Consider the following 12,530-nt stretch of genomic DNA (forward strand, 5'->3'; position numbering starts at 1 on the left):
AGCTGTATATGCATAAAATTACTTAACAAAGTGCAGGTTGCAAAATGCACGAATATTAACCATATATGGACATTACCGTTTGTTGTAATTAAGCTCTATAGTCAGGGCTACAGTTGTCAAAGGACAGGGTAGGAATGTGTGTTGTAGTGTCATGGTTCTGACTACTAAAGTTTTGTATGTTTAGTAATAAATTGCATATTCCTCAAATTAAGCACTGTTAAGTTTAATAGAACACGGAATACATTGCATTTATAAAGCAGGCTTTCTATTTTTAGGAGTTACACTAAACTCTGGCTCCATTACAAGAGCAGGTTTAAATTTTGGAAGCACTATTTTTATGTTGCTTTGAGTAGGGTGATCAGATTCCTGCTTGTGGAAAACAGGACAGCTCCTCGCAGCAAAAATGAAATTGACATATCCTTACCCAGGCGCAGATCAATGTGAAGTAGAGGGTGCATCAGCATCTGTAACTGTTGTTACTTCGTACTTTTAGCTAGCAGCAATTTTTCTCAGTGTGCACTTGTCTTTCAAGGGTTTATAGTAAAGTGCAGAGCAGTCCTGTCCAAAATTAAGACAAAAAGTATTGCCTTCATGACTGTTACACTGAGTCGAGAACACACGCTCCACAGATGCAGATGTCCCAGGCAGGCATAAAACAAACTCCACGACCTTGGCTAAGACTCCGAAGTTGATGATCTTGCTCTTCAGCTCACGAAAAACATCTGTCCATCTCTCAGACACGGCCGTCTTGTTCATGTTCCACTCAGTGATGCGATGAGTGACAATGTTTTTCGCACAAGACCACTCATCAAAAAGCATTGTTTCGTCAATCAAACTGATAGTGGGGATTCTATAGGAGAAATGTTTGAGGCTGCTCTGAATGTCTTTCCACTCTGGGATGTCTCTCAGTAGGGTACACTCAAGTTTTTCTGTGTTCTCCAATGAGCGGCTCAAATTTTGGAGGTAATCCACCAATGCTGAATAAAAGTTTATCACTGCACAAAAGAAATCATCCGCTTGCATGTCACCAGCTTCAACCAGGGCATCAAACTGCTTTTTAATGTCAGAGGGTATGAATGATTCCTCCAGCCTGGCCTGCAAGACTTTTCTCAGGTCATGAATGTCCAAAACTATGGCCGTGCACAACAGAATGATAAGCAAAAAGTCCTTCACTTGCATGCATCTTGTCAGATTCAGAACTTTGCTTCACAAAAAAAAATAAAAAATAGCTAACACTTGGCGTCGCACATTTACTTTCAGCAGCATCCACATGCTTTTTTATATGAACATGCTGCGTGATGTCGGTGCGGCCTTGGAAAAGGTGATGGAAAAGTGAGCTCCACAAATCTCACACCTCACTTTACTAGGCTCTGTCTGACTCCTTTTTTAGAAATGTAAACTCTTTTTGAAGATCCTCATTAAATGTACATGCACGCTTCCTTGACATTTTCCAGGCCCAATTTCAACTGTGTGCTCTTTCAAACTGACTCTTCAATCAGTTCACTAACTGGACATCTATTGACAGGGGATTGTGATTAGATACTGTAGTTTAATCTAATCATGTACTTCAAATAACATGGTGTGATTTTATTGGTTTTACAAGCCGTATCCTTGGCTATCTTTGATTAGAATTCTCACATGACTGAGAAAGCCTCATAGGCGATAGAGAAATTTTAGGAGAGGGGAAATACGGTATAAAACAAGATTTTTTTCAGAATAAGTCTTGACACTACAAAAAATGCTTAAATACGGGACTGTCCCGGGAAAAACGGACATCTGGCCACCCTAGCTTTGAGACACAACAAACTGCAAAGCAGTTTGGCTGGAGAAGTTGTTGCAGATGTCTTCTCTGACGTTTGAGCTCTCTTTTAGACAGTGCTGTTTGACCTCATCAAGTGAATCCTGTTAGATTAAGCTTATTTGCTGACATGAGATCTGGACCGACTACAGTCTTGTCGATATGTCTGTCTCAACACATGGGTCAATGGGGATATGAAGTGCTTTGCAACACTATCAATGCACTACCCAGATACAAGTAATTCATATTTATTAATGATGCTTGTTTGCTATTTTGGACTTGTCGTTTATGTTGCGTGCACATCCCCTCTTATCAAAATTAAAGGGATTGTTCACACAAAAATGAAAATCCTTGCATTATTTACTCACCTTCATGTTGTTGTAATTAAACTTGCACTGAAGATTGTTTCACAGTGATGACATGTATACAAACCTTCTTCCATGCAGCTGGAGACTGCACACTTTTTAAATCAATTTAAGCAGAAAATGAATGTAGTAACCAAAAACCTTCTTCCATACCCTCAGCTGCATTTTGGATGCCCAACTTTCCTCTCATATACTTAAGTTATTTTATGTTTGCTTGACTTTCTTGGGTCACTACTGTTCTGTTTGTGCATTAGGTAGTTTCTGTGACAGAGTACTACCGGCGGATAGATGCGCTAAACAGTGAGGACCTGCGCTCACTATGCAAACGCCTGCAGGTGCTACATACTTGGATCCACACTCAAAATGTCATTAGGGGCCGTTTGTTGTCTGTTGATTAAGGGACATAAATGAGAGTTGGGTTTGTAAAGGTTTGAGTAACTAGAAGGAAAACAACTTGTTACTATGCATGAATTGTGGAACCATCTACAATGTGTAGAGCTTGTTTGCCTAAAAACTACAATATCAGATATAAATCAGCCCATATTGGGTTTTTCAGAGATTGATTATCTCTATGGATTAAATGAAAAAGAAACCAATTTACGGGGTTAAAATGTGTGTGTTATTGACTGAAGATGTATGCTGAATCTTAGAATTTGTTCCCCGTGGACAACAGACTGCACTGGTCTTTATGTTGAGTGTGGAATTATAAAACTAGCCCTGAAATTAGATACAGCAGTTTTTGCAAAAAAATAAAATAAATAAAAGTGCACTGTATTTAGAGGCTAATGGAATTTCTGCAGCAGCACTGAAGTTGAATACCTTTCACCTGTAATTTCCATCTCGATGACAGGAAGGGTTTTAGATGGCTTGAATATGAAGTGATAACTGAAGCAAATATGTTATAGTTATTAGTTACAAGCTGTCCCCCAGAGCCCCTTACTGAAGGGTTTGATTATGTACATAGTTTTTAAACATGAAGTTGCTGCATTTGACTGAAGTGTTTGGTATGACTTACTCTTCAGACTGCATTCATCACACTCAACATGAAATCAAAGTTGACCCAGTTTACTTCCTTAATACTTGCTCCTGGTCATATTGTATATTCACCAGTGCACATTATTACAATTAAATAAAACATAATTCATAAACGTTCATAAAAATGTAATGTCTTGCACTGAATCCTCTCTAAAACAACTTTTCTGTCAGCATCGACATTTTAACCAATAGCCAAATAGCTATTTAGGAATTGTTTTAGGCTTTCTCTTGACTAATGCAGCCTTTCTAAAATATTTTAAGTAGTTAACTACAAAAATTACTTCCAAGAGCAATTTGATGCCAGTTAATGTAATATAGATTACAGCAATTATAGCAAATAACAATAGCTTTGAAAAAGAACTGTTTTACCATTGGGTTACATTGTGACGCTATCGAGGGTGAACTTGACATTCAGCCTCCATATTAATTCTCATTGAATTTTGGAAATTGGTTGAATATTGAAAATGGTTTCACAATACAAAAGTGAAATGGGTTGCCATGCAATTTCATGTTGACTCTAATGAAAAAAAAAACCTTCCTGAAAGAGTGTTGATGAAGTCATACTAACCCTATACGCTGCAAACATGGAAACGGTGCAAACATCCAAGAGTTTTTACTGAACATAATGCTGTAAAGATCAAGCAAACAAATAGTAGCTTAATAGGTCTTCAAATCTTAAGTTTGAGATGTTAAATTCTTGTCCTTGATTTGCCTTGTTTTGCAATGCTGTCGGTGAACTACCCTTTTTCCCTAATAATCTAACCTTTACTCCCATACTGACATACAATTTATGCTTCATTCTTTAACCTGAGAGCTAAGCCTTCCCAAAGTAAGACTCTTTAGAATATTTTCCTGTCAGTAAAAACATGCTGGTCTCCATTATTCCATCCATCATTCACTTTCTACATCAGTTGGGTTGGAGAAGTTACTGATGTAGATGCACACATTACCAAATTTAAAGCCTGATGCTTTATATGTGTGCAGCAGTAAGCTTTACTCCTCACTTCCGGCTCTTATATCCTGTAGTGTGACGTCCTCCTTTATTGAAATGTTCTGCTTATGATGCCCTCAGTAGAGGAGCACGATACAATTTCAAAATTTTGGGGAATGTTCTCTTACTTTGAGAGTTCTGTTTATATGGCATGTTTTAGTAGGCTCAGGTAATGTTAATGGATATAAGTTACCTGGAGTCCAGTCCTGTCCAGTCCAAGACACTTTGATTGGATAACTCATGACAATGAATTCAAGTCTTAGGTGTTCCAAAGAAAAATGGCTTTAAATATACAGGAGCATACTCTCAAAGTAAGACAATGTTCATGAAATTATGAGGGAAAGCAAATGTTGAGACTGCTAATCTTTTTTATTTTATCAGATCACAACCAAGGAAGAGGTGAACTCCAAACTTATAGTGAAGAATGAACCAGAACCAGAGTCATTCAGGCCCAATCTGAATGAGCCCAGTGACCTCCTGCGACCAGATCAGATCGAGAAGGCAAGCATAAATGGTTTCCATTAATTCACCTTGGATGTCTTTCAGTCCATATCTATATCTGTTGACCTCACCTGTTTTTAACTCTCCAATGCACTGGTATCTCCTCAATCTATTCAACTCTACTATTGAACAATGACCCACCCTTTTATCTTTAGGCGAACTCTAGAGGTTCTCATGGGTTTCCTGTGAACTTTTAATTGTCTAATTGGCTCCCGAAGGCCCTTATTTTATTGTCCTTTTACTAACCTGAACCCTCCTGATCTTTTTAGGGGTTTCTTTACTTATTTTTTCCCTTTTATCCCAATCCTCAGCTGGCCAAGCACCTGCCCCCCAGGACTATCGGCTATCCCTGGTCCCTGGCATTCAGCACGTCCAAACACGGCATGAGCATCAAGAGCCTGTATCGTGCCATGCAGGGCCAGGAATCGCCGGTTCTCATGGTGATCAAGGACAGTGATGGGCAGGTATGTTCATAGCCTTTGTATTTCTGGTTAGTGTACTGTTATAAAGATTGGTCTAGTTTAGAATGGCAAGTGATCCACTATGGTATGGAGGAAGGACTTGTAGATCTTGCAGTTTTATATGCATGTATTGGCCCTGACCCAAATGGGGTCCCTAGCCCTTGCAGTTTTCTTGAGAGTCCACACAAATTAAGACCAAGAGGCCGCAAGTTTACATCAAGTGCGCCATTTGGGACAGTTTCAATTTGTATATTTAGGTTGTGTGCATATTTGGATTCCAAGGTCCTTGTAAGTCCTTGTATGTAGATCCTCCTGTGTTCTGCTTCATTCAAGCTTTGGATTCTTTCTGCAGCTGTTTGGAGCCTTCGCTTCAGAACCTTTTAAAGTCAGTGATGGCTTCTATGGCACAGGAGAGACCTTCCTCTTCACCTTCTGTCCAGACTTTAAGGTGAGAATATATCAATGGGGTCATTTAAGTTTTAGATGGACCGGTTCAGATGCATGAAGGTTTTAAATAAATACATTATCGATGGTTTTATTATGTATTTAGAGTTTATTATCAATTTCAGTTTGAAAACAGACAAAATGTCCATCAGTAATTGACAACACTTTCGATAGATTTTAAAACATACGGGCATGGTTATAGCCCAATGATGATAATGTCCAAATACTGACCAATTAATTGGCTTGGATGATTATCACTATTTTATAATAAAATTATACATTGATTTTGTGGTTTGTATTAGTCAGACATTTAGATATCCTGTTTTCTGTTAACACTCTGCAACAACTTTAACCTTCCTAGGTTTTCAAATGGACTGGTGACAACTTGTTCTTCATCAAAGGAGATCCAGACTCCTTGGCCTTTGGTGGTGGAGGGTATGTTAAGAGAATTAGTTAGCGTATGCTGTTTATTATCATCATATAATGTCTAAATTAAACTTTTCTCCCTTTAGGGGTGAATTCGGTCTGTGGTTGGATGGCGATCTGTATCACGGCAGAACTAACTCCTGTAAGACCTTTGGAAATCCAATGCTTTCAAAAACAGAAGATTTCTATCTGCAGGACATTGAGATCTGGGCCTTTGAATAACACCCCCTGCCTCATGGACTCTGTACAAAATAAATAGGGTTAGATGGCTACTTCAGCAACCCCTTCAGGACCTGATTGCACACTCTCCCCCTGGCTCCCAAGAAAACCTGATATAGGCTGAGCAGACTGTAAAATACAGTGTACAGTTGCCCTTCATTTCTGGAACTGCCGAGCGTGGATGGGTGTTCTTTGCTGTGCATGACCCAGGTGTCTCAATGAAAGGTGGTTTAAGGTCATACGAACATGTTTTTACCCATTGGCTGCCTGAAGTCCTCTAGTCTTGAGGAAAAGGAAGGGCACCAGTGAATGTTGTAGAATGTTGTAGAATTTCCCAAGGAGTCTAAAAAGTATTTTTAAAGTTGTAAAACATGGGGTTTTTAGTCCTACTACTTGTCAACTGTAGCGTTACGTCTATATCAAGCACATTATATCTAACGTCAAAACCCCAACAGGCACTATATAATCATATGCCTGTACTTGATGTCTTATTCAGTACCGTTTTGCTGTAGAAATGTGGAGTAACATGCAAATTAATATGTGATGCCCTTTTCATACCAATAAGCTTCCTGTAATTCTTTTATTGCGTTCTGGGAGCGATGGACTTACAGGAGAAATGTGTCTGAAATGTCAAGGAATAGGAACCGATCCGTTTTTTTTTTCCATCATCCATCTGATGGAATATATACATATATAAATACATATAGCAATTATATATTTATACCTTTATTAGTGTACTGTGTACATAACTACTTGACAAATCGCTGTTATGTGTGACAGTGATGTTTTGCGCTACTGTCCTAAAGTATAATCTCAATTGTACATTTTCCTTGTATATTTGTTTCAATAAATGCATTTCTATGTGCACACAATGTAAACACTTCTCCAATGTAAACCTGGGAGCGAAGAGTTTTCAACAGGTAGCTGGTCTCTTGAGATGTATATACTGTATATAAGGTGACCTTGGCGTTTTCGAGGGATCTGATGAGGGTGATGAGAGACTAATGATTGGTGCAATCAGACCCAATCTCCAGTGCTTATAGGTGACTGGTGTCAACAGTGATAGAGAAAGCCAGTTACTGAAATATTTACAAAGAGCCACTCAGGGCACATTGGCACAAGTTTCTGAAAAACAGGGAAAACTGATGGAGAATATTAAATAGAAAATTTTCTATATTGTCTTGCACTGACTATACAGGAACTTATTGTGTAATTGTCTCTTAGCAGTATTCTAACTTGTAGTTCATGCAGAGAGATGCCAATTTGCCATTGTGGCCAACTAAAAACATGGCCAAACATTTGACCCTGTGCGCGTCTGTTGTCAGAGCAGACGTCTTGTTGTGAAGGTCTGAAGGTCTCTGCATGCCGTGGGATCATAGAGTTGATGGACTGAAAGGCCCCTCTGGGGCCACCTGCACTTTTCTGGTCTTCCAGTGCAGCATTTGATGCCCATGTGGAAGCTTAAACAGAATCATTAATTCCCTAAAACAACCCTGATAGATGATTATGTTTTAATGTATTAACCACAATAAAGTCCATGAAATGGTGACATTTTGGTGGTTTTGTGTGTATGAATGAGACTCAGGTTTTGCTCAGACAGGCAACAAAAAATCTTTGTTTGGCATATAAAATGTGTAGTCAAATTTGGTGTATTGCAAATGTATTTCCATCTGAATGTCAGATTTCAAGTGGATTTTCCGTAATGTGGAGCACAGCATTTATGTAACTTCTAGGGATGGGAATTAAGGAATTTAACGATTATGGTTCCGACTCCAATTCCATAACGGTTCCATTAACGATTCTTACTTTTAGAAATAAATATTTTGAAATAAGAAATGCAATTTTTATTGCATTTACTACCCTCAGCCATCTGTTGCCAAATTATCAAATCATTTTAGGTTTCAAAAGAGCAGATATAACAAATCGGATATCGCCATGTTTAATAAGACTTTTTAATGACTTTTCGAATATTTGTTTGAGACTATGGAAGATAACATTCATTTTATTTACTGGTTTGTAATTACATGTGGATTCTGTAAAAAGAAAGTTACTATGAAACGTTGTGTCTTAGAGACATTGTTAGAATAGGTTTCAAACAGGACGAATCTGTACAATCTTAAAACGTTTGAAAACGTCATAATAAAAGTCTCATGATATACAACAAAGCAATGTGATATAACACAAAAATGGCAGTAGGGCCACGTATTACATAGGCTAAAAATTTAGTAGTTACTTTATTTCAGACAAAATAATTTGAAACCCGTGTAGGCACGAAGAAGTATCCAATGATTTTTAGCAGAACGATACGGTTATGACTGTAACCATGGTTCCCTAGAGGGAACGAAATGCTGCACTGACGCTTTGGGGTTATCTCCACAGGTATAACCAATCTCTGAAACTCTTTAAAATCTTTTGATTGGCAGATAGCGCTTGTGCTCCGCCTCCCTGCGCATTTCATCGGGCGTATATGTACAGCGACGCACAGCGCTATAGTATCTTCTCAGAATATTCGACTGAAGGGTACAGAGCGATACTCAGCCCTTGTAGTGAAGATTCAGTAGTGCGACTAGCTTATGCAGCATTTCATTCCCTCCTTTCTGGGAACCGTGGTTACAGTAGTAACTTTTCGTTCCCTTTCAAGTTGGTCATTTCAATGCTGCATTGCTGACACTTTGGGAAATGTATACCATCACACCGTGCTACTGATTTGCACGCATAAGGATGCCTACTAGCCAACAGGGTAGTTAAAGACACCTGCAGAATCTCCTCTTTGTATCATGATAAGAAGGAAGAAGTAAAATGATGAAAAGATGGATATACATGGTGATGACACTAGCCAATTCAGGTAGCACAGCATATCAGGATGATTTCAATCACTGACATGTGTGAATATGTATTATGAAGGCACTAACCGCGTCTGTGCCTCGTCCGAATCAAACAGAGGAGGAGAGAAAGCCTGAAGTGTGGGTTGGGCCATTCTGGCACAACTAGTAGTACAGTTTCCTTGTCCTCCTGAATTTTGCACAATACTTGGTGAAGTGAGTGGACGGAAGGGAATGCATACTTGTGTCCTGCAGGCCATTTGTGGGCTAGAGCATCCAGGCCCATCGGAGCATGAGTCAGGGAGTACCACAGGTGACAATGCGTTGTCTCCGGGGATGCAAATAGATCTATTTCGGCTTCCCCGAACCGATCCCATATCATCAAGCACTGTCTGAGGACAAAGTCTCCATTCTCCTTGTATAACGCCCTGTTGTGAGAGCAAACCCGTGCCGCTGTTCAGGTGACCAGGATGTGCGTTGCACATATCGATAGGAGATGTTTCTCGCACCAGAGGAGAATCTGATGCGCCAAATTCATCAAAGCCCATGATTGCACACCCCCTTGGTGATTTGAACATGAAAACCCCGGATGGCTGGCCAGAAATCCATTAATGCTAGAAATACAGCGACAATGTATTTATTAGTTCCAGACAATTTATCTGCCAGGTCGTTTGAGCACCTGGGCGATCTGAGCCAGTACTGAATTGGTCTCATCTGCAATAGTCCCAGTGGAGTGACAGCTGTTGCGGAGGCCATGAGACCCAGAGACCATTGAAAAAGCTTCAACGGAAATGTTTTTCCCAGCTTGAATGTATTCAAAGACCAGAGAATGGAATTAATGTGTTCTTATGTCAGGTGCGCAAGCATAGAGACCGGGTCGAGATTCATGCCCAGGAATGAAATCTGGCGGCTGGGCATTAACACGCTCTGACAAGTTGACTTTGAGTCCCAAACACTCCAAATGTGCAAGTAAAAGGTCTCTGTGTTTGCAAGCTTGTTCCCCTGACTGTGCTAAGATTAACCCGTCGTCAAGGTAATTCATAACCTCAGCCTTAGCAGAGTGAGCGCTGTATCGACAAATTTCGTGAATGTGCGAGGAACCAGGGACAATCCGGAGGGCAGGACTTTGAACTGATAAGCAGTCCCCTCGAAGGCGAATCTCAAGAATGGTCTTTGGCAAGTGGCTACTATGTGCACGTGAAAGTATGCGTCTTTCAGATTGATTGACACAAACCATTCTATAGGGCGAACATGAAACAAAATTTGCTTCTGAGTAATCATTTTGAACAGAAACTTCACAAGTGCCCGGTTCAAGCGCCTGTGATCCAAAATAGGATGTAATCCACCGTCCTTTTTTGGTGACTATAAAATAGCAGCTGTAAAATCCGCTGTGAGCATCGTCTGTCGATATTGTCTCTTGCGAGGAGACTTAATATCTCTGCATGGAGAACTGGTTCGTCATGCACCGTTATGGTGTAGGAAATAACACTGTTGAAGCGAGGCGGCCGTCTTGTGAACTGTAACACATACCCTTGTTCGATCGTCCTCAGCATCCGGCTATAAAAGTCCTGAAGATGGTGCCATGCATCTTCATAATGAGCCATAAGACCCCTCTGTATCTATGGATGGCTGAGTGCCGCTCTACCTCGGGGAGCGGCCGTGTTGTGAGTATTGTATTGAGGCAAAAATGTTTATTGTGAATATGTTTGTGCCCCAAGCAATTGCGTCAGGGCTTGCATTTTTTATTGGTTCGTGACACACATTTTGCAAGAAGCCAACATTGAAAACATACACAAAATTTCGTCTATCCCAGAAACCATCTGGAAAGGTGACTGAAGCTCTGCGGGGACTCGATGGAATGATCCAGGCTCTCTTGGCAGCCAAAATGACCACATCCGTGGGCTCTGGACCCGCTTCATGCAAGCTATGTCAGAAACACTGCCTGGATTGGGGGTGGGCTCCTGTCAGTACGAGGGCAACTCAAGAATGCGATCTTGCGTTTTGGCCAAGGGTGTTGGGACCTCACCGGGGGCTCTGTCTCCGGTTTCCTCAGTGGCGGTGCAGGGGACGTGCTGAATTTGCATGGATGCTGTCCCAAGGAGGAGTGTGAGTGTGTCGGAGGCACTGCAGAACCCCCTCACCTCGGCAAGAGGTGCTTGTAGGCCCGTGACTGTTTTTGTGCCACCTGAAACTTTTCGGTGAAGGCACTCATGGCTTCACCGAACAGGCCCTGTTGAGACACCTTGGTGTCTAAAAGCATGGCTTTGTCCCTCTCACACATCTCTGACAAATTATGTCAGAGATGGTGCTCGGCAGACACCAGGCTACCCACTGATCTGCTGTTGGCTTGGGCAGTGATCTTGGTAGCCTGGAGAGTCATGTCAGTGGCACGGCGCAGCTCCGTAAAGGACTCGGGATCCGGCCCACTCTCGTCTATCACCCTGAGCAGGTTAGCCTGGTAGGCTTGCAGCACCACCATGGTGTGCAAAGCTGCGCCAGCCTGACCCGCTGCTTTATAGGTCTTGCCTAAAAGTGCTGACGTTGTCCAACACGGTTTGGACAGGTGAGCAGGCTTAGATTTCCACAGCGGGGTAAAGGAGGGGCACAGGTGGGCTGCTACTGCCTCTTCAACCGGAGGAATCAACGTATAACCACGCTCCTCAGCGCAGTCCAGTGTCGTAAAGTCTGCGGCTCCTGAGATGATCTTTGCACTGCGTACAAGGAATGCCAAGTTTTCGAGAGCTCCTCATGCAGCTCGGGGAAGGATGTCACTGGGCGGCGGGACACAGAGTTGCGCCGGCTTGGATAGAACTGATCATCTATCCGATAACGCTCAGGTGCACTAGGAGTGGGCAAGTCCAGTTCAAGGTTCTCAACCATCCGAGAGAGCACATGAAACAGTTCTGTTTCAGAAACTGCTCGGAGAGAAGTACCGGAGAGCTCATCATTAGATTGTATCCAGGTCTTAACTTCAGACACCATATCGTCCTTGTCCTCAGAGTGACCACCAAACATAATGGTCATCACTGGCATACTCCACAGGTGAAAAAGCAGGAACAACAGAAGGAGCATGGTGGGAGGAGAGGGGAACGGACTTGTCCCTCAGAAAGAGGGAGAGCCGAGAGCGCAGAGTTTTGAGTCTCATGCACTGGCAGTGAGCGCAGTCTAACCCCAGAGTGCCGCCTCTGCGTGGGCTTGACCCAGACAGAGAACACAGTGCTCATGCCCATCGGACAAGGGGATAAACCATTCACATGCAGGAAAGCATTTACGCAAACGGCATCTTGAAAAAGACGTTGTTAAGTAAACGGCTCTTTTATGGTTGTGCGCAGTATAATCAAATACACACAAGTGCAATAAGGCTGTAACTTTATGTTACACACTATAGAAAACTCCAATGAAATTCCAAAAATTCCAATAATTCAAAGGATACTTTCCATTGAGACCCACGGGCCATAGAATAATCAG

At 41.5% G+C, this 12,530-nt stretch overlaps 1 protein-coding gene across 3 annotated transcripts in view; it reads left to right on the forward strand.

The window, feature by feature from the left end:
* The window catches only part of LOC127425603 (oxidation resistance protein 1-like), a 71,806-nt gene extending 64,017 nt beyond the window's left edge, over positions 1–7,789 (forward strand). For 2 of the 3 annotated variants that reach the window (XM_051671759.1, XM_051671761.1), the window contains 6 exons: positions 2,418–2,498; positions 4,571–4,690; positions 5,002–5,154; positions 5,504–5,599; positions 5,957–6,030; positions 6,108–7,789. In XM_051671759.1, the coding sequence (XP_051527719.1) occupies positions 2,418–2,498; positions 4,571–4,690; positions 5,002–5,154; positions 5,504–5,599; positions 5,957–6,030; positions 6,108–6,243 (660 nt within the window). In that variant the 3' untranslated portion in view covers positions 6,244–7,789. The remainder of the gene's footprint in view (positions 1–2,417; positions 2,499–4,570; positions 4,691–5,001; positions 5,155–5,503; positions 5,600–5,956; positions 6,031–6,107) is intronic. The other variant, XM_051671760.1, reaches the window with a different exon arrangement.
* Positions 7,790–12,530: the final 4,741 nt, after the last annotated feature.

The sequence above is a fragment of the Myxocyprinus asiaticus genome, chromosome 34 (assembly GCF_019703515.2).
Source record: "Myxocyprinus asiaticus isolate MX2 ecotype Aquarium Trade chromosome 34, UBuf_Myxa_2, whole genome shotgun sequence".
Classification (NCBI taxonomy): domain Eukaryota; kingdom Metazoa; phylum Chordata; class Actinopteri; order Cypriniformes; family Catostomidae; genus Myxocyprinus; species Myxocyprinus asiaticus.